Here is a 22,167-nt window from a genome sequence, read left to right on the forward strand (position 1 = left end):
CAAACTGACACATTTTAGGGTCTGGGCGAGGCTGGGCCGCATCAGGTTTTCCAAAAAAAAAAAAAAAAAACGCATTTATTAAAAACAGAAAAATGAATAAACTTTGCTTTTGTTCCGATTTTCTACAATAAAAATTCTGATAAAACATTCCACTGTTCTCAAATATCTTACTTTTTATTTTTCTACACAAAATAAGATGAAAAATAAATAAACAAATCAAGAATAAAGAAAATCAATCAATCAGTAATAAATAAATATATATATAATTATATTTTATAAATATATTTTTAATATATATAATAAAAACTTAAGAAACCACATATAGTTGGTGGGTAGACAAATTATTTTTTTCAGATTAAAATGAACAAAGCATTATTAGAGCCCTGTAGACATGACAAAACACGACTATAGTCACATTTATACTCTTTTTATTTACAACATATTGCGCAACTGCAGGGTCTTGAGACACACGCTAACTCGCAAACTAGAGCGCTAGCGACCTAAACGGTAGCCTTCAAGTTATTTCCTTTCAACTTAAATAGCCAAAAACTTACCACTTCCACACGGATAGGGAGGATAACTATTAACAGTTATTTAACCTTTAACATGAACATGAATCAAACGTAATAATTTTTTCTGGGTACATGATACCATAAAGCATCCGTATCAAACTTGCGTGGGCCGGACTAACATTAAACTTTCATATCAAGGCGGGGGCCTCAAACTAGTGTCCCGCGGGCCATATTTGGCCCGCAGGCCGCATGGTGCGTGGCCGCTCCAGCACCCCCCGCGACCCTCGTGAGGTAAAAGCGGTAGAAAATGAATGAATGAATGAACTGTACAATTATCTTATATAGGAATATTTTGTGACTGATGCTCAAGTGAGTGACCGATGTTCAAACCGTAACGTATCGGGATGAGTATAGATAAATAAATGCAGATATGAGCTGTGAGAGATAAAAATAACAAGATACACGACTCTTTAGTCTGCACGGCAAGTGGGTGGACATACCTTCTTCTGAAGGACATTGACCTTCCTCTCCTTGACATCCAACATGTCCTTCATGTCTCTGATTTCTCCGGTTAGGGTGCTTTTTTCATCAGTCAGGTCCTGAAGCTGCTTGTTCTTCTTGGACAGGAACTGCTCTTTTTCCTCTAATCGCACTCGCAGGGCATCGACCTAAAAGACACAACACACTGAGTTAACTTGGTTTAGTGGAGCAGACATAAGGATTAATCATGATTAATTGTGTAAGCAAAGCCGTTTTCAGGCAGTGTTCTATTGCCTACTTCATAGAGGTGGGACAAAATACAGACAAAAATACCTCAAAAGTATTAGAATTAATATACATATATATACGTTTTTACCTTATGTGTCATACTAAGATTTACTTGTTAGTTTTTCAAAGTGGTATAAATTGAGCTTTGAACCACTGTACGCTAGTCAACTAAAAGTGTGTGTGAGCGTGTCAAGTATGATGATGTCCAGAGCTGCCAAACATCTGTCTGCACACTCTACACTCACACATTAAAGTCTCTTGGCTGTATATCAGTCTTTACTGCCTGCAGTGAGGAGCCCCACACAAACACATAAAACCTTCCACTGGATGTCAGGAGTATTATGTGTATCTCTTTTCTGAAGCTCGGCATCTAATGACATTACCAGCGTGTTTGCTAGTCGGGGTAATTTGAGTATAAACCCCCGAAACATGGCTTTTGCAAGATTCATGATAGATTGCTGATATAGTTCATCTTCAAACAGCTAAAATAATGTCAAAAACCAGTCATGATGTGCTATATATATCACTATATTGACACTTACTATGGTACCCATTATGGCATTGGATGCTCATATCACCTCGTACTTCGGTACATGACAAAAAATTAAAAAAAAAAAAATTATAAAATTGATAAAATAAATTTGCTAAATACAAGGATGAAGAGTCTTGAACCAGTCATGATGTGCTATATATATCACTATATTGACACTTACTATGGTACCCATTATGGCATTGGATGCTCATATCACCTTGTACTTTGTTACGAGGTACATTATTTAAAAAAAAATAAAAAAAAACCTTAAACTGTATTATGGAAAGCAGGAAGTGAACAAATGTAACAGTTACTGATTGTAAAAGTACCAGATGGAGGGGTAGGATTTAATAAGCTTTGCTTCTTCCTCTCCTCTCTACTCCTTTTGGACATGTGGAACTGGGAACTGATTATGGGATGCACTCAATTGTAATCTGATCTATACCAAAATAAAAAATAATAATAACAATAATAAAAATAAAAATTTAAAAAAAACTTTTTTCAATAAAAAAAAACTTATATTATATTAGGAAAGCAGGAAGTGAACAAATGTAACAGTTACTTATTGTAAAAGTACCACTCATGTAAAACTCAAGTAAAATCACTGATTGCGACCTAAACCCACATCAGCTGCCATAAAGTTGGGTTTGTCAAGATGTATTATTGGTAGAAGAATATGATTTCTTAATTTTGTAATACAGACTAATACAAACTTTCTTTTGCAAAATGAAAAGCAGTCTTTTTGCGGGCACGCAAAAGTGTATGTTTCTGGATGTGTAGATCAAGAGTGCACCGCACAGGCTCCAGGAACACAGTGCTCTTCTCACAAGAGGCATTAGAAGCAGGCCAAGACCCTCCCGTGTAAGACGGTGCAGCATGTCTTATATTGCTCGTCTGGCAGACAACCAGAGTCTAAAACTGAGTTGAGTTCTGTCCTCCCTTTGCTGCTTTCACACACACGCATTACACTCACAGAAAATCGAGTGACACCACTAATCCTTGCACCTTTGGTATGTTAGAGTGCTCACATCAATGCGTGCTGAAGTTCAGGTTTTTGCAACATGAGTGCAAAGAGACCCCCTGCCCCTCAATTCCACCTGGTAAAGAGCAATTTAGCAAGAATGTAGTAGAGAGTCTGAAAAGGAAATCCCCACTCTCACCTGCACCGGGCCCACTAAGCTGGGATAGTACAATAAGAACACACTCTAAAAGCATCGACCACTGCCAGAAAAAAAAAAAAAACAGGAACTCAAATGGACGGGTGAAAGAAACCTAAAGTTCTATATTGCTTAAAACATGGAGAATTCCCATAAAATATGCACCATTTGTCCCTGAAATGTTATTGTGTTTATCCTGAGTTACTTGTTTGATTGTGCAGTTCACACCATGAACACCATAGCATAAATGGTGGAAAAAAAGTGACTGATGCACAATTGTGCCTTTTAAAAAATTTGTATCTTTTATGAAACAAGTTTAAGATTGCAAGGCGCATACTGCAACGTATTTAGAGCGGAATCATATTTTATGCCAACCATGAATGCAGAATGCCTGATGCCGCCTTTGTGCGGCAGGTCTGTACAGCGTGTTACAGAACAAGTTCACAAAGTAACTTTAGATATACACCAAAATAGAGACAAGCTCTCAAAAGCACCGCGTTCAGTACTGCAAGCAGTTTTCGAACTGACTTCATATCACCAGTAAAACCACCCAAAAAGAGCAAGTACAGCAAAACAGTGACTGATGTATGATTGTGCCCGCTGCCCGTTTACCATGTAGTTATGAAACAAGTTTAAGATTCTTTAAGATACTTCAACATATTGAGAGGGGAGTAATATTTTATGTATGGCTCCTGTGCAAGTGTACCTAATGTTGTGGCCAGCCAATGCATGTTATATGTATTGAGTTCTTGAGTGTCAGATGCACACGGCGCAATCGCGCATCAAGTAACTTTAGATAAAAACCAAAATAGTTGGTTCATCAAAACTATCAGGTGCACAATTTACTATAGGGAGGTGAAAAGAGCCAAAGATAACAGTATGGCACCATAGCATGACTTTATGTGCACCGCATTATGGAATGTATATGATCAAATAAGCCAACGTTACTTGGTGGCTATGGACTAACTGCTGTTCATTTTCAATACGCCCAGGCCGTCATTCAAGCCAGAACCGCCGCAGGCTGCAGCTCTAATGTGAACTACAGAATCATCCCGCAAAAAGTCTCCCAATACACTTTCAAAAGGACTTCCCTCCCTCAGGCTCAAACCAACCTTCAAGGATAGCTCTAAATGTGTATCCTGGACGCTGGAAGTAAAGTGAAACAGAGACTCAAAAAAACATATCGGTCTCCCTTTCTCTCACCTCACATTTCATCATAAAGTTTTTTTTTTTCTGGCAGCAGAAGGTAAAAAACACAAAAAAGGGGTCCACATTAGTCAATCACAATCAAGACGAAGAAGTACAGACAATGGGAAGACCGTGGAAGACCAAATCTGGTAGACACGTACAAAGTCACTGTGACATTCCCACGAGTATACTCATTGTGAGAATCCAAAAAACATGAGCCAAAAACATTCCTGATGCACCACAAATTTCTTGATGTAAATCTTTAATCCTTTCTGACCTTCAAATGGGTATAAAAGTACACACCGCAATATCTACAATGTATATACAATTAACAAAGTCAACCCACCCAACCAACTACAATATCAGGGTTTGGTGATATCAGTGACACCAAGATAAAACATTACAGGAATTACAGGAATAAAAACAAGTTGAAAAAAAATGTGGTTGCATAACCCACCAGATTAAAACTGACTCAGGTCTGCGCTTTGGTTATCCAAGTGAATTCATTGTTTTGTTGATCTGACGCAGACTTTGAGTTTTTGGTGTACTCCGTGGTGACGTACTGTGTCTCGTTTCTCGAGTTCATCACAGTCCCATCCTCAAAAACAAGCTGTTTATGTTCTATACTGCTTATCCACATCAGGGTCATCAGAACCGGAGTCTCTCAGGTGAGAGTCTGTGTAGACCCTAAACTGGTCGCCAGTCAATCCCAAGATGCTTCAACTCATTGACTGAGAATATTGACTTTCAGGACTACAAAAACATTGAAGCGCTCAGAAGTAGGTTTGTTTGGTAAGGTTGCTCGCCATCATGTATGTTGTCACCAGGTGTGTGGAATGTCATCCGAAGTTTGGAATGTCACAAAAAATTTCAGAGGGGGAAAAACAATCTGACCGACACAAGGTCAAACAACAATCATATAAATCGATGGGCATATTTTGTTAGTAATATCAATAACCAATTCATGCTATGTTTGGTACAACATTTATCCGTTTGTGTGAACTACCCAAGGTGAATATAATGTTGGCTATATGGAGAACATGAATCAAATTTGACTGTTTCAACATAATTATCTATGTGTTTTCCCCATTGGAGTCTATCAGTCTACTGAGTATTAGTGGTAGAAACTAAGCACCATACAGGTTCAAATGTTACATTTTAACAGCTTCCTGTCTGGTAATCGTGTTCACCGCATATTCACGTCAACACCCCCCAAACAACCATTAAAGTTAAAAGTCGGCTATTATTTTGAGTAACTGTTTCGTGTCAAAACCTGTGTGCTGAATCGGATGCAAGGGAATGTCTACATGGTGTTAAAATTAAAAATAAAGAAGGCGGTTCTCTATCGTACAGCATGTGTTTTTGTATGTTTGTTTGTATTTATTTATATGTGTGGATTAATATTAGAGGTTAAGTGGTTTAACTAAAATGATGCGACCCGGAGGTGAGACAAGCTGGAAGTGAAAAGAAAGCCATGTGTTGTTTCTGGCCGTCTTAGCGGCCTCAAACGAACAGCCAAACCATTGCTCCGGTGCATGTGTGTTTTATTGATCTTCAACATGTTTTGACATTGAAACAGTTCCACAAAAAGACACATGTGGGATAAATCATCACAAATACCTTTGATTTAATTTGAGGTGAACAATGTCGGAGTGCACATCTTCATATTCTACATTTTAACAATTACTTTTGCGTATATTTACCATTTCCGCTGCATAAACCATTAAAGCCCTATTCTGACGTATGTAACTGGACTTCATGGTTTTTCCACATGGTTTCTGCAGGGGCTTTATTTTGGACAGTTCTGTGTTTATTTTGGGGAGCCCAAAAACTTTGCTGCTTAAACTGCATCCCAAATCGCACGATGCCAGCAACCAAGGACCGTGCTGTTAGGCCTGAGAAAAGCGACCTCGTCGGTCATATTCGGATAAGGTCACTTTAAAACCGCCTTATAACTAACTGTCTTTCATGACAAGTCTGCTTTCATGTATTTGTTTAGATTTCTTTTATTCATTAACATCATGCATTTTCTCTCTTATGCTGTTTCTTAGTAGATAAGCTTTTTGCTTAGTAGACAAGCAAAATTGGTACCGTTGAGGTCCAACAGTCAGTCACTGGGTTGGAACGACAAGAACACTTGATCTGGGGTAAACTGCCAGCTCATGTCCCGATGTCAGCAGGTAGCGCAGGAATTGTTGAGCCCACCTAATCCAAGTCCATTCCCATAAGAGTTACTAACGTGTCAGATGGTCATAGAACAGGGGTCTCAAACACGCGGCCCGCGGGCCAAATGTGGCCCGCAGGACACTAGTTTGAGTCCCCCGCCTTGATATGAAAGTTTAATGTTAGTGCACCCCGCGCAAGTTTGATATGGATGCTGTATGGTATCATGTACCCAGAAAACAATATTACGTTTGATTCATGTTCATGTTAAAGGTTAAATAACTGTTAATAGTTATCCTCCCTATCCGTGTGGAAGTGGTAAGTTTTTGGCTATTTAAGTTGAAAGGAAATAACTTGAAGGCTCCCGTTTAGGTCGCTAGTTCTCTAGTTTGCGACTTAGCATGTGTCTCAAACACACGGCCCGCGGTCGAAATGTGGCCGGCAGGACACTAGTTTGAGTCCCCCGCCTTGATATGAAAGTTTAATGTTAGTGCATCCCGCGCAAGTTTGATATGGATGCTGTATGGTATCATGTACCCAGAAAAAAATATTACGTTTGATTAATGTTCATGTTAAAGGTTAAATAACTGTTAATAGTTATCCTCCCTATCCGTGTGGAAGTGGTACGTTTTTGGCTATTTAAGTTTAAAGGAAATAACTTGAAGGCTACCGTTTAGGTCGCTAGCTCTCCAGTTTGCGAGTTAGCATGTGTCTCAAGACCCTGCAGTTGCGCAATATGTTGTAAATAAAAAAAGAGTATAAATGTGACTATAGTCGTGTTTTGTCATGTCTACAGGGCTCTAATAATGCTTTGTTCATTTTAATCTGAAAAAAATTATTTGTCTACCCACCAACTATATGTGGTTTCTTAAGTTTTTATTATTTGCCGTTTTATTATTATTATTATTATATTTATTTATTACTGATTGATTGATTGTCTTTATTCTTGATTTTTTTATTTATTTTTTATTTTATTACGTTTTTTTTTTGGTTTGTTTTTAATAAATGTGTTTTGTTTTTTTTGGGGAAAACCTGATGGGGTCCAGTCTCACCCAGACCCGAGCTCCAGTGGCCCCCGAGTAAATTGAGTTTGAGACCCTTGTCATAGAAGGTTGGACACCACTCTTTTGGATAAATGCCAATATGTGTGTGTCAAATCAGAGCTCTAAAAATGTGGTATGTCTACACATCAACCCTGAGCTTAATCGACACCTGGGTGCTCTCACAAAACCACCCACTGAAACCAACACCACCCACAGAAACCAGTTCCTATGACTATGATGTATTCACAACAACAGCCAAAATTCCTTTCACATGTATGGTCAATTAGGCCTCATTTTGGTCCAAATTGCTTCCTGTAGTGATGAGTGGGCAAAGCTAGCAGTTTTCAACAAGGGGGAACACAGCGATAAAAAGTATCAGTTCCAAGTCTTCAGAGTGATGGAGAAAATTGTTCCTTGCCTCCGCATACACATAATGTCGGTATACACAACATGCGGCGATAAAGTCATTGGAGCCGTACAGTTTAGGGACTTCAAAGACCGGAGAACAAAACACTACCAGCCGACTGCAGCCTTCTGAAGTTAATGACCCTTGTAATTCATCCAAATATAGAAGCCAGTTGTTTATCAAAGGCCGAAAAATACTCTGTGCTTAAATATTGGCAAGGTTCAGATTTCTTAACTAAAAGTACAGTGGCCCGTAAATTAAAATTTTAGGAACGCAAGCTGAAAATTTAGGAGCACACACCAAAATAAACTTTTTAAACTTTGTTTCTTACACATTTCACTTACACGAAAAGTAGTTGCACCAATCATTTTTAACAAGATCTTAATCATATCACCTTGTACTTCGGTATGAGGTACATTATTTAAAATAAAACCCCAAAAAAACCTTAAACTGTATTATGGAAAGCAGGAAGTGAACAAATGTAACCGATGTTACCGATTGTAAAAGTACCAGATGGAGGGGTAAGATTTAATAAGCTTTGCTTCTCCCTACTCCTTTTGGACATGTGGAACTGGGAACTGATTATGGGATGCACTCAATTGTAATCTGATGCATGTTCAAATGAAATAAAACCATTACCATTACCATTACCATTTAGTTACTTTCCACTACCCCACTACCACTTATCCGGGATGGGGTCACAGGGACGGCAGCCAAAGCAGGGAAGCCCAGACTTTGTCCAGGTCCTCCCACCATCCGGAGGTGTTCCCAGGCCAGTTGAGAGACTTAAACTGGAGAAGCAGCCACTAAGAATTGGGACACCGCTTCATTCTCGTGAATGCGCAAAACCGATGAGTAAGGGGTAGAATTGGGATTCAGCCATAGTCTCTCCAATACTGTATATCCTGGGACGTCGTTGAGGCCTCCTACCAATAGGATGTGACCTGAACACCTCCCCAAGGAGGTCCTGACCGGACGTCCAAGTCACTTCATCTGACTCCTCTAAATGCGAAGGACCAGCGGTTGTACTTCGACTTTTTCTCCGAATGACAGCGCAGTGACATCAACGAAAGTTCAAACTAACCTCTGTCTGCAGTGTATTGGCACGTTGCTCCTTAGCGCTGAGCGACTCCTTTAGCACCTCAATGTGTTGCTTGCAGTCAGAGTTCTGATTGGTGACCGTTTCCAGTTTGGTCTGCAGGGCTTGCATCTCGGACTCCTTCTTGTTCAGCTCCTGCTTCTGCTGCTCTATCTGGCCGTCACACACAAACACTTGGGTTAGTCATTCATGAAGGGGACCGATATGCATATTAACACTTTTCTTTTTAGCTTAAATCAATTGGGAATGTATTGCTGGGGAGCCAAACTTAACCCAGCAGACAATCACTCATTCCTTTCTGTTCAACATGCTCTATGATCACCTTCCATGCAACAAAATTGAGAGATAGTTCTATAAAGCAGGATCCACAGTGGAAATGAATTGCTTTCTGTGCTGAGGCTAGCTACGTATGTGCAAAAGATTGTCATCTGACTTCTGGTGCCAAAACTTTACAAAGCTGATTGGGGGACAGATTTCTGTAATTGTGCGAGCGGTAAAATTAAGACTGGAACAGTGCATGTTTTGAAATAATCGCTCTCTAAAGAGCCAGCATGAGGAAAAGACAGGGTAAAGGTGCGGTCAGAAAGCAACTCAGAGGTTATGATATATTAAGAGAGAAGACATAAGAATAGATAGGCGCAAGACTAACGATAATATTTTACAATTTAAACATGTTCGACATTGACTACTATTGGGAGTACTTCTGCTTGTTCTGGGATCCAAGTTTGTTGAGTAGGGACTGGGAAAGTGGGAGCTGGTCTGATGAAGTACGCGGGTGGTGATGAGGCCTGGACAAGGACACAAAAATAAGAGTGCTTTCCAGAAATTAAAAAAAAAATAATTCCAAGTTCTTTTTGTAGAGCGAAGAGGAATTTGGTCTAAACACCTTTAAACTAATCACCACCACATCTACTTAAAGGCTAATCTCTACTTAAGGTAGACTCTTCAAATTTATGCCTGGTTGAACACCAGTTTGGTGTGTTTCAAAACTTTTCTATGGTAATAATAATAATAATAATATTTAGGCTGTCCCATAAAACATCAATGACGAAAGACAAAACTAAGCTTCCATGGGTGATGATGGAGTCAGGAACATTAGTGAAGCATGAAGAGGGTGTAGATGCCTCCTGCTGCATCTGAAACCTGAGTTCTGGATCTTGGAGGTGCAACTCTGTTTGCTGTGGTTGAATCCTTTGCTGGATTCTTGGGTTCTGGGTTCTTCTCTCACTCAGGATCTCGTCCAGGCCCCATTGAGATGCCAGTGTGGGTTTGGTTTCCAATCAGTGATGATGTGAATGTGAGTAAAAATGGTTGCCTCTAGAGAGTCATCATTTCAGTCGAAATTAGCTGGGATAAGCTCAAGCTCAAGTTCTGCTCAAATGGGCAAACAGAAGAAACTGTGGGTCCATGCTTTATGTGAACCAACACATTTGCATGCATTGGACACATGGACATGAACATGGACATAACAGGTTCTTGGACAGTTTAAGTTTTTAATAGAAGCATGCAACACTTAGGTCATGCAATGCAGAGCTGTCCCAAACATTCTACCTTGGACTTCATGAATTTAGAGTGGCTCTTGTAGACCTGCTTGAGCTCATCCTGCCTGTCATCAGGATGTAGCAGGCTGCTGGTCTTTAACATCTGGACTTCATCTTCTAAGTCTCTGATATTCCTCTCCAATGAAGAGATCTTTGTGTCCTACATCCACAACAGCAGGCAAGCAAAGTGTAAGATTTAACTGCGCAATTTTCGTGAGCAGCGCAGTCAGGCGCAGCTCTGCGCACCCATGCCTCCGTTCCTCCCCACCGGCACAAGTGAAAAAGAGGGAGGAGAGAAGGTGTGTGAGGGTTTAACACAGCCGAGTCTAATCTTAACCAATCAAATGAATACTTTTCATTGCCTTAAAATGAGTAGGACCTACTGGACTGCACAACAGAAGCCGCAATGTGCAACACCATGTAGAACACCTCTGTTCCTGACAGTCACATTAAACACAGCAGCAGGCTAACCCAGGCATTAAGCTTATGATCTTACGCTCTCAAATCAAGAGTGTGCCCTTTTCCAATGGGTAGGTTCTGTCAACATGCCGAGTGAGACCAAACATGTCAAGGTTAGCATTGAGTTCATTAGCATGCCTGTTATGAGCTACATCCATGTGCGCATTCAGGTCCCCTGCAATGGTCAGTACACACAACTGAAAGTAATTCAGCGAAATTGTCAATGAAATAAATAAACTAGAGATGGATAAGAAGATTCAAGCCTGGCAACTAATATGTACGGATGGAGGAACAGAAGGTTCCGCCATTGGACAGGTCCTGAGGGTTTGAAGCTACATGTGTTCATACATACGTTGAATGCTAAACCTTGGACAAGAAGAGAAAAGGTAATTGAATAAATGGAAGCAGCTCGCATGATGCCATGAGCAGTGGCCCTACAGGCAACATGTAAGCATCTGACCTCCATTACGATCCCTGACATCAACATTGCCCGGAGCAAAGTGCTGTAAATATCCTGCAAAAGCACATGCAAAACACACAAGGAAGAATGTTTGGACTGTATTTTTTTTTTTTTTTAATTTAAATGCTTCAACTGCTTCGATCCAATGCAACATTACCCAAACAGAGTATGCTACTGAATCAATTCCACTGTGTCTTGTGGAATTCTGTATGATAACCTAAGTAATACAGTACATGAAAACAGCATTCAGTACCAATTGGGCCTTAAACTAATGCAAATTACTTGAAGGCATTGCATTCCAATGTCCAATGATGAAAATAGAAAGATTAAAAAAAAATGAGTACTGGATATCTACCTGCCAGATAACGTCAGGATCAAAACAGAAAGGTGTTGTGGTATTCTGCAATCACAAAGTGCACATCACATATTAGACAAACATAATTCCCTTTTCCTTTAATATTAATAACTGCAACAACAGATGGTGTCCGAAGCTATCCTCCTCAACTATAAAGGCCCCTCTATAGACTTCGGCCCCCTAAAAAACAAACATTCGTCCCTCAGCAACCAGCGTTGGCGTCATAATAGACAGTGATTTTAAACTCAATAAACAAATTAATGCAGTTATAAAATCTTGTGCTTTTATCTAAAATTAAATCTTTTTTATCTTTGCACGCTTTTATTTAATCACGTGTGGACTAACTGTAATGCACTTTAGTCTGGAATTAGCCAAAAGTCAAAATTTTGGTCTCCCTGCATTGTTTGCCTGTTTGCTTTAATATTGATTTTAAGATTTTATTGTTTGTTGTTAAGGCGTTAAATGAGCTGCCAGCTCCAACTTGTTGTGCCCAAGACGAGACTTAAGACCAGGGGGGACCGAGCCTTTTCTGTGGTTGGCCCCCAAGCTATGGAACTCTCTACAAAAAAACTCTCTAATAAAGCTTTAAGTCTCGTCTTAAAAGCCACTTTTATTCTCTGGCTTTTAACTCTGAGTGAGTCGTATGGTCTTGTGTCTTTTAGTTCTTTTTTTTATTTTAATTGGTTTAATTTTTTTTATATACTTTTATTGCTTTGCTTCTTGTTTTTAATATTTTAATATATATTTTACAATTTTTTTTTCTTTTTTATTTTTTTTATTTTTACTTTTTATTTTACTAGTCTGTGCAACACTTTGGAAACTGTTTATAAAATGTGCTATATAAATAAAGTGGATTGGATTGGTGTTGTTTAAAACAAGAAATGTCTAATATTACACTGTACGTCTAACAGCGTGTTTTCACCTGCAATGAATTCAGTCAGATTTATTTGTGTCTCTAATGCATTTAGTTTTTGCATGTGAACTTCCTTAATACGCGGACAATTGACCAAGTATGTCCAAAAACTAAATACTGTGGTTGTATGTGTGCGTGTTTCACAGTTTTAACGACTTCAAGAACTGAGTTGAGAGTGAGAGCTTCTGTATGCGACATTAGAAACAAACTTGTATTGCAATGAAATCCCGCTGCTAGGCAACGTAGCAACGTAGGCAGCGTCCTACTGTATATCTTCATTAAGGACAGTGGAAACTCCTCTACTTCGGCTCGTATTACAGCAGAACTATTCAATAATTTAAGTTATGTTGGTGGCTGATATCCAATCAACCTGCCTTGTAAGCTGCTGAAATAACGGTTAAACCGGTTAAAAATAGTTTTCATACTATACAACAGCATGTTTAGAGTTAAATTGAACTATTACTAACTAGCAACTGTCCTACCTTCATATCAAAGAAGCCCTGAGCCCTGGTCTCAGCTGGGTCAGCTTGCTGGTTCCGCCGATGAAGCTCTTGGGGAGGAACCCGATAAAAACAAGCTTGGCGGCTCATCATCTTTGCGCTACTCAACATCCACAGCTCCGAGCATGGAATAAAAAGCTTTGCGTACTTTTAGAGTTCTACTACTGTATCCTTACCTCTTCAGTTTCCTTTTTTATGCTCTCCGTCAATAAAATACAGATGATATGATCTATAATATAATACGCTAAGTTTTTGTCTTACTTATACTCCAGTCGATCTGTTCTCAGGCGTTCTCAAAGACGTCTGGCATGCCAACATCGATACAAGATCCCTTTCTGCCTGCGCATGCACATTGCTTCTATGAATAATTCATGCTAGCTTTGAGCTATAACTATGCCTACACAACAGACCGCATGTACGCAAAAAATATGGTGGACATTATTAAGTCCTGCACTAAATGATTTTGAGTTCTACAAACTGTTGAAAGCAAAAACCTTATTCAATACTTCTACTTGTAGTTGACCTTTAGTGGGTCAACAACCACAAATGCAAAAGTCTTACCCTCGTCAAATTCCTTAATCAGGGGTCTTCAATTAGAGCAGTGCTTCTCAATTATATTCTGTCACAATCCCCCAAAGGGACGGACATTTTTCACCCCCCCGATTTGAAATATTAGAGAAACTGATCAAAGACTGAACTTGGTTGGTTGGTCTGCACTGGAATGCGGTGGTCGAGGTAAAAACTTGGGCGTGGGAGGAATTCGGTGAAGCCATGGAACACGACTTTCGAGGTTCTGGCAAAGAGGTCCGGCGCCTCAGAAAGATGAAACAGTGCCCAGTTCTCACTGTTTACATTGGGGACTGGGGGCCTGCTGACCTCGACTGAGGATGTAGTTGGACGGTGGAAAGAATACTTTGAGGCCCTTCTCAATCCCCCTGACGGAAGCAGAGTCAGAGGATAGTTCCATCATCACCGTGGCTGAGGTATCTGGGGTGGTTAGATGCTCCTCGGTGGCAACGCTCCGGGGCTTGATGACTTTCGCCCGGAATTCCTCAAGGCTCCTGATTTTGAGGGACTGTCTTGGCTGGAAGTCGGGAACAGTACCTTTAGATTGGCAGACTGAGGTGGTGGTCCTCCTCTTTAAGAAGTGGTGACCGGATGGGGAGATCCGACTACACTGGGAAAGTCTATTCCAGGGTACGACCGTTCGAACCTCGTGGTTTGTTCCGGTTGTGACGTCATTGCGTTTGCTGTCATGTTAATCGTAACAACTGAAGTAATTTTGCCCGCAAACTGTTGGTGCGATCACCGATCAGAGAATATTTTCTTGTATTTCCCCATTGACTTTATTTGGTGACATAAAGGGCCATCACCGGATCTGAATCCAGTCCGAGGTCCGTCATTTAGTGTCGGCTACCCAAAATCCATCCATATTCTATACTCCTCCTTATAGTCCTAATCTTTTTCGGTCTTTTAATTGTTAAGTAATGAAGTAATTTCTCGTCTTTCTGCGGGTCCCATTCCTGTAAGTTATCCCATTGAAATTGGAGGAGGCAGCCATTATCTTCTTGTCTTTGTCACTTGCGGATAAGCAGGGATTACTACGCTAAAAGCATATCTGCCACTGCCCACTGACTATGTGCGACTCCTGTGTTACCATGAGTCTAACTTTTCGGTAATTTCTCACCGAGTACAGTATACCTGTAGTAACAGCACTGTTGTATCCCCAGTGGGTGATTGAAGTCATGCAACAGAAACACAATCAAATGCTGCCATCTCTGCTCCACATGTGTCAAGCAGCCAGCATATGGAATTAATAGGCTCAAAAGGTAACACTATAGCAATAAGTGCCGACATCCTGAGAGAAGGATACGGTCAAAAAGTTAAATTGTAGCCTGAAGGCAAGGGTGTCATATGCACCGCGTACATAGAAGCACACAGATTCATCACATCGCATTCCAACCCTTCTTCATTGCCGAGGAAAAGTACAAATTTAGAAATGTATCTGTTAGTTTATGTTTAACATTGTCATGACGTTCATACGCTGTCTTTCTCTCCCGATACTTTATGCCTATGTCCAGCGGCCCCCCCAGGTAAATTTAATTTGAGACCCCTGCCTTAAAGTCTACATCAAATCAAATAAATAGTTGGTTATGCATGTAATAAAATAGATGTAATCTCCCAGTATGTGCATGCGTGTATACCTTTAGCTGCAGGTCAGGCAACAGTGGTGCGGCTGTTATTACTTGGCATGCAGAGACCAGGCAGCTGGGGCAGAGGGGGGCGGGGGGGTCGATTTGGTCCTGATTTATGCTTCTCATCTGTATGTGCAGGTGGGTACCAAAGCAATAGAGCACTGCCCCTCTGTGGGTACTGCTGGTACTACAAAAGGCTCTGGAACTGCAGGTTGATATCTGTAAATTGGGAGTACTCTGGATTCGAACTGTTTTTTTTTTTATTTCACAAACATTCATTCATTTATTCATTTTCTACAGCTTTTCCTCACGAGGGTCGAGCTGTCTTCGGGCGAGAGGCGGTGTACAACCTGTACTGGTGGCCAGCCAATCACAGGGCACATATAGACAAACAACCATTCACACTCACATTCATACCTATGGACAATTTGGAGTCGCTAATTAACCTAGCATGTTTTTGGAATGTGGGAGGAAACCGGAGTACCCGGAGAAAACCCACGCATGCACGGGGCAGAACATGCAAACTCCACACAGAGATGGCCGAGGGTGGAATTGAACCCTGGTCTCCTAGCTGCGAGGTCTGCCGTGCCGACCGTTATTTCACAAACAAAACAAACACTCTGAGTGATAGATTGCACTCTTTATCCAGCATCTCATGATCATTCTGTCCAGACATAATGTCCTTCTTAACCTCCTTGTTGGTCTTCCTCTACCTTCCTCTTTCTCTACCTGGCAGCATCCTTCTACCAACATATTCACTATCTCTCCTCTGGACATGTCCGAATCATCTCAGTCTGGCCTCTCTGACTTTATCGCCAAGGCCTTTAACATGTAATGTACTCATTCCTGATCCTATCCATCCTGGTCACTCCCATTGAGAACCTCAGCATCCTCATCTCTGCTACCTCCAGTTCTGCTTCCAGGTACTTTCTCTATACCAAACAACATCATAAACAACATAAATAGTGTACTAAGGTTATAATTTCTTTGTTCCAATAATGAATACAATGCCAATTAACATTAGATGTTCCAATTGTTATTACATTTGTTTATGCAAGGTGTCCTTAAAGGACAAAAAATGTTATTATTGTTGCATCAAGTTTATGTAAATCTTGAATAGCGCATCAATCATATTGAAAATGTGTTAATATTCCAGTTGAATACAATGTTGCAAATGTCATCAGGTGTCATGTGAGCAAAGTACAGAATAAACACAAGTGAATACACCTTAGGACTTTGGGTACAAGCCGCCCATATTCTTCATAGGTACACACGCGTTAAAGCAAGCAAGCAAGCCGTCAAGCAGTTAAAAATAGCATACGACACAGTGCGTCTATGTGTGTTAACAAGTACTTACCTCATATACACACACAGGAACCATTGCATTGAAGCACCCGTAATCACCACACCGACACCCAGCATGGGTTAATATCCCGTGCCCGAGCCCAGAAGGGGAGTGGCTTGTGTGTAGAAACGTTAAGCCGCCAGGCCTCCAGATGTACGTGTATCATCACATTCACTGACACACGTTTGACTTGGTGCAGCGTACATCCATGGAGAGGCACACCAAAAGGGTAAATATTTAAAAAAAAAAAAAATCACGGTGTAAACAATACTTGACATACGCACACGCTCACGGAGAGGAACGGCGAAATGAAGAGTTAAGAAGATTTTAGGGTTAAAAATAAACAAGGCAGAAGGCAGCATGCTGCTCGTCCACCTGGTGTCACGGATAACAACACAACTTAGTATTTCTCAGTCAATGGAAGTGGCTTTCTCAATAATATAATATAATATATATTAATATATAGTATTTAGCCGATTATAGTAATTTGTGGCAAAATATGTTGTTTTTTCCATTCTTTTAAGTACCAGTTCAGGCATTATTTAAGCACTGGTATGGATTAAGATATGCATTTATTCGTCCCTCAGTGTGGAAATTTGTATTAATATGATAATATTCTATAATATGAATATCCTATTAATAGGATAATATAGAAACATTACACAACCTTTAAGAAATTTCAGTGTTTCAGTCAAAAACTCACCTCTCTCACGTGCATGTTTCCCAACTGGGCTTCAGCCTCCATGGCCGCCATATCTAAAATGCTTGTTCTTTGCCCCCGACTCCGCTGTCCTTGAACTTGGCCTTGACCCTGAAGCATCTCCAGGAGCCTCTGGATGCTCTCATCTCGGGCACCAAGCGTCTGTTTCTGAGAATCAATTCTCATCTCCATTTCTTCCATGGTTTTCTTCAGTAGAAAAAGCTCATGAGCCTGACGCTCGTGCTCTGACTGCAGGTACAGAAAATTCTCTTGTGATGGATCCCGTGGAGGTGAAGAGAAGCCGTCACATCCTGGTACTTGGCACGGGTTGCAACGTGGTACCAAAGCAGGGCTGGGTGCCGCCATTTGATTTGGGCTGTGCCTCGTCCCGGGCTTCAGGGTGTTGGCCGGGCTGTGAATGATGATGTCAGCTTCTTGCTGCCTGGGACTGTACGTGTTAGATGGGCTGGCTCTCGGGCTGTTCTTTAGTCCGGGACTGTGGAGAATGCTCGGGCTTTGTTTGGGAGCGTGGCCAGGGCTTAGTCCCCCTCTGTGGTCCTGGTCCAGGTGGCGTTCACGGCAGGAGGTGAAGGTTCCTTGCTGATGCTGTGACTGCAGGCTGCTGTTCATCTCCCGGTGGGCCCTCAGCTTTTCCTGGAGCTCTTGGACTGTCAATGGAAACTAAAACAAAGGAAGTAAAACAGCAAACATGTTCTGTTATTTTCCATTTGCAGCAGAAAAATCTAAATCACATGCAAAAAGACCTAAATAGAACACCTCTTGAAATATTCGAAGATGTGGAAATCAGACATGTCTTTATTTGAAAAGCTGGTAGTAGCTAGCTACGTCCACATGGGGGCAGCAATTCACTTCCAAAGACAAGGAGACTACTCACCTTAAGGCAGGGGTGGGCAAATGTGGGCGGCATTGAGTTAAAAAACTTGTCTGGGGGGCAGAACACACACTATTTTATGCATATAGTTTTTCTTGAATTATTTGTCTAATTTTATCTGAAAAAGTGTTATACTATGAGCTGTATGTTCTCATGTCCCTTTTTTCAGGAGCACTTTAAACATCAGACGACATCAAACTATGTAATTTTACAGTTTTGTTGTTGTTTTTTTTTTACTAAATATGACATTAGACTTGCAAGTCATGTTGCCAATTAGTATGTTAAAAGTTGAAATACTGAGAAAGCAACTAGCTGGCCGGATTCAAACGCTCTGTGTGCCGCATGTGGCCCCCGGGACGTAGTTTGCCCACCACTGTCTTAAGGCAATGGTTCTCAATAATTTTCTGTCATGACCTCCTTTCATGCCTAATCCCGATTTGAAATACTAATTATGTATCTGTACAGACTGAACTACAAACTAAAACCCAAACAAAGTCCCTCCAACACACACCCATGGAAATATCAGAAAGATATAAATTATATAATTATAAATATTATTATTTAATAATTATATATAATATTAATTATTTATAAATTATAAAATTGTAAAAAAAATTATATAATAATTTTTAACAATTTATAAAAAAAAATATAATAATTTTTATATTGAATTTTTTATATATATTAAAAAATTATATATTTATAAATTATATTATTGGTACAAGGTACAGTAACATTTCAGTGAATGTTCCCTCAGTATATATTCTTACTTGAATAAAAATATGGTCTTACCTGAATGGCATCCTGATCCGCCCGATAGCAGTCCTTCAGGGCAGAAGTCCTTGGTGCCTGTTCCCGTCTAACGCCTTTGTCTCTCTTGACATCTGGACTACAGAAGTTGACATTGTTAATACTGTGACTTATCCGTCCATCCTTCTCTCCATCCAGTTCTCTTCTCAGGTTGTCATTTTCCCACTGGAGCTCCTTTAGCTGAACGTGGAGATCAAACTGACCGACTAAATCCTTTGTCGGTGGATGTATCCCAGAAAGATGCCGCTGGAGACTGCACGTCCCCGCGGGGATAAAGGTTTGGTCTCCGTAGTGATTCAGTTCAGTGGAGTTGATGTTTGGGGTGCTGCCCATAACGGTTGTTCGGCCACTGTTGTGGGGGTGGCTGGTGCTCGTGCCTACAGGGTAACTGCCAACTGCATCCAAAGTTTCCTGCTCACAGGGGTACATGTTGCTTGAAGTGCCATAAGCAGCGCTCAAAGACTGGATGTTTTCCATCGACAAGGGTTTACCTGCTGGTACGGGTACTGAATCAGGAGTGTGGCCTTTATTTTTTACTACTGGCTTCTTTGGACCGGTACTTGACACAGATCCTTGACTCATGTGTTTTTCTGATAGTCCCCCCGACACTGAGCCAGGTTCTAGACCCGAGCGGCATCCTGGTGTAGAGACGGCCTTGGTTTGTTTACCTTTAACCTGTTTTGTGGACTTTGAAAAGCGTGAATGAGATGCATTGCCATCTGTGTGCCCGGTACCCTTTAAGGCAGGAGACAGCTTGTTCTGTGATGGCTTGGCTCGAATATTTAAAGGCATTTTTATACGGCAAAATGAGGCACTGGGGAGAATACTCTGAAGAGCAATTAATTAATATCTCTTTTTGAAACCAGCGTGGCCAACTCCTGGCCTCTCAGTTTTTACCTACCCATCACAGATAAGATGGTGCTTTGGTCTAAGACTTTAGCCCTAAAAACACAGAAGTTGCAGTAGGAAACATGGTCCCCGAATACACAATCCCGGGATAAATTGATGTCAAGTACAGGGATGGACATCATGGATTCTAGAAGAAAAAAAAAAAAAGAAAAAAAGATTAAATCAGATAGAAGAAACGGTACTATGCTAAATCTCAATTCACAGAACAACACACAATCAACCACACGAGCATGCTAAACTAAGCTAACCCATGCTAGCTTCCATTCATGCTTTATGTTTAGGTTGGGGGGGTTGAACCAGAATGCAGAGGCCCAAAGTCGAAGAAGTCTGGGATCCAACAACCACCGATCTGCACCTTAATGGACGACCAGACAGTGACCACCTGAGTCGTTACCTGGTGGAATGTCATTCTAGGTATCGAAATCAAGATCTTTGGTCTTGAAAAAGGGCAAAGTGATGGACAAATTCCGATTTTCCATCGCGGGAACACCCGTCCCTTCCATCTCGGAGAAGCGGATCAAGAGTTTAGGGAAATTCTTTCACAGCAGTGTCAGGGACACACAAGAACGCTGGTAGGAGCTGGACGGTTGGCTGAAGAACGGACAAGTTCAAGGTGTGGATTTACTAGATTTTTACGGGGGTCATGAACCCCACATCCCCCGTGGAATCAGAAAACACTCAACTCAATCTGTGATGGGCCGGATACCGGGATATAGGCAAATCCAAGATAGATAGAAGAAACGGTACTGTATACATCAATGCTAATTCAATTCACAGAACAACACAAACAACCACACGAGCATGCTAAAGTAAGCTAACCCCCGCTAGCTTCCATTCACGCTTTGTGTTTAGGTTGGGAGGGTTGAACCAGAATGCAGAGGCGCAAAGTCAAAGTCTGGGATCCAACCGTGGGTTGTAGGATCCGCACCTTCATGGATGACCCAACAGTGACCACCTGAGTCACTACCTGGTGGAATGTCATTCTAGGCATCGAAATCAAGATCCTTGGTCTTGAAAAAGGGCAGCGTGACGGACAAATCCCGATTTTCCATCGCGGGAACACCCGTCCCTTCCATCTCGGAGAAGCGGATCAAAAGTTTAGGGAAATTCTTTGGGACACACATTCATCAAGAACACTGGTTGGAGCTACACGGTTGGTTCAAGAACGCGGACAAGTTCAAGCCGTGGATTTACTAGATTTTTACGGGGGTCACGAACCCCACATCCCCCCGTGCAAATTACGCGCCTGTCCTTGTGGAATCAGAAAACACTCAACTCAATCCGTGATGGGCCAGATACCGGGATATAGGCAAGATATAGGCAAATCCAAGACATAATCCCTCCTCTAATCCAAGAGGATTGGACGCTGGTGCTCACTGCCCAATATACAATTGAGGGATTGGTTAAATCTGCTTGTCAGTCATACCACAGCTGTCAATCCCTCATCTGTCATTGTTTCAGACAATGAAAGTCGCTTTGGGTGCTTTGAAGGGAATGAGGGAATGCAAAATGGAGGTACATTTTATATTGACAGTGAATGATATTGTACTGAAAGTTACACCATTCACCAATCAGTGTTATTTCATTGTATAATTCACACCGTTTGAAAAGAAATTGGAGATAAATACAAAAATAATGTATGTAATAAGCTGCAGATAAATTAAAACTGATTCCAAGTACCACTTGCCTTGTTGAAGGGGCCAGCTGTTGCCCGGAACAGAAGTCGTTGTTTTTTGTGACGTCACACATGTCGGTGTCGAATCCCTCCGTAAAACATTCAGACTTTCCTCGCACTATTTAATTGTCTATTTAACGAGTCTCCAGCAGCATATATTACTGTGTATTTTACCTATAAATACATTAAAGAGTTAGTTTCTCGCTCATATGAACACGGCTACCTGCTACATGTAGTCTGATGCCTTACATAATAATTAATCTGCACCGACAACTCTCAAAATTATCGTAGTTTTTTTGGAGTAATTTTGGGAGTGGGATGGCACAAAAGACACTCACCGTACACGCAGCTCTCTTCTATCAATCCGCGGCTCCTCCATTTGTCCTGAAAATACTTCCCCAGCAGTGGGCTCTATTGTGTCATTGTCAGTCATCCGCTCAGCTGGCTCATCCTTGCCGCTCCCGCCATCAGGCATCACGCGTGTCTGCGTGGCCGCGCACGTACAACTGTTGGGGGCGTGCGCGACAGGACTGCTGACTGCAGGG

General features: G+C 41.1%; 1 protein-coding gene across 2 annotated transcripts in view; it reads right to left on the bottom strand.

The window, feature by feature from the left end:
• Positions 1-22,143, bottom strand: part of LOC131136511 (ERC protein 2-like) — a 127,933-nt gene extending 105,790 nt beyond the window's left edge. Inside the window, exons 1-6 of one of the 2 annotated variants that reach the window (XM_078798250.1) lie at positions 21,961-22,143; positions 19,021-20,074; positions 17,340-18,017; positions 10,420-10,569; positions 8,854-9,021; positions 1,013-1,180 (exon numbers count right to left, since the gene is read on the bottom strand). In XM_078798250.1, coding sequence (XP_078654376.1) covers positions 1,013-1,180; positions 8,854-9,021; positions 10,420-10,569; positions 17,340-18,017; positions 19,021-19,830 — 1,974 coding nt within the window. In that variant the 5' untranslated portion in view covers positions 19,831-20,074; positions 21,961-22,143. The remainder of the gene's footprint in view (positions 1-1,012; positions 1,181-8,853; positions 9,022-10,419; positions 10,570-17,339; positions 18,018-19,020; positions 20,075-21,960) is intronic. The other variant, XR_009131749.2, reaches the window with a different exon arrangement.
• Positions 22,144-22,167: the final 24 nt, after the last annotated feature.

Source organism: Doryrhamphus excisus, linkage group LG17 (assembly GCF_037039965.1).
Source record: "Doryrhamphus excisus strain RoL-2023G ecotype Guam linkage group LG17, RoL_Dexc_Guam_v1.1, whole genome shotgun sequence".
Classification (NCBI taxonomy): domain Eukaryota; kingdom Metazoa; phylum Chordata; class Actinopteri; order Syngnathiformes; family Syngnathidae; genus Doryrhamphus; species Doryrhamphus excisus.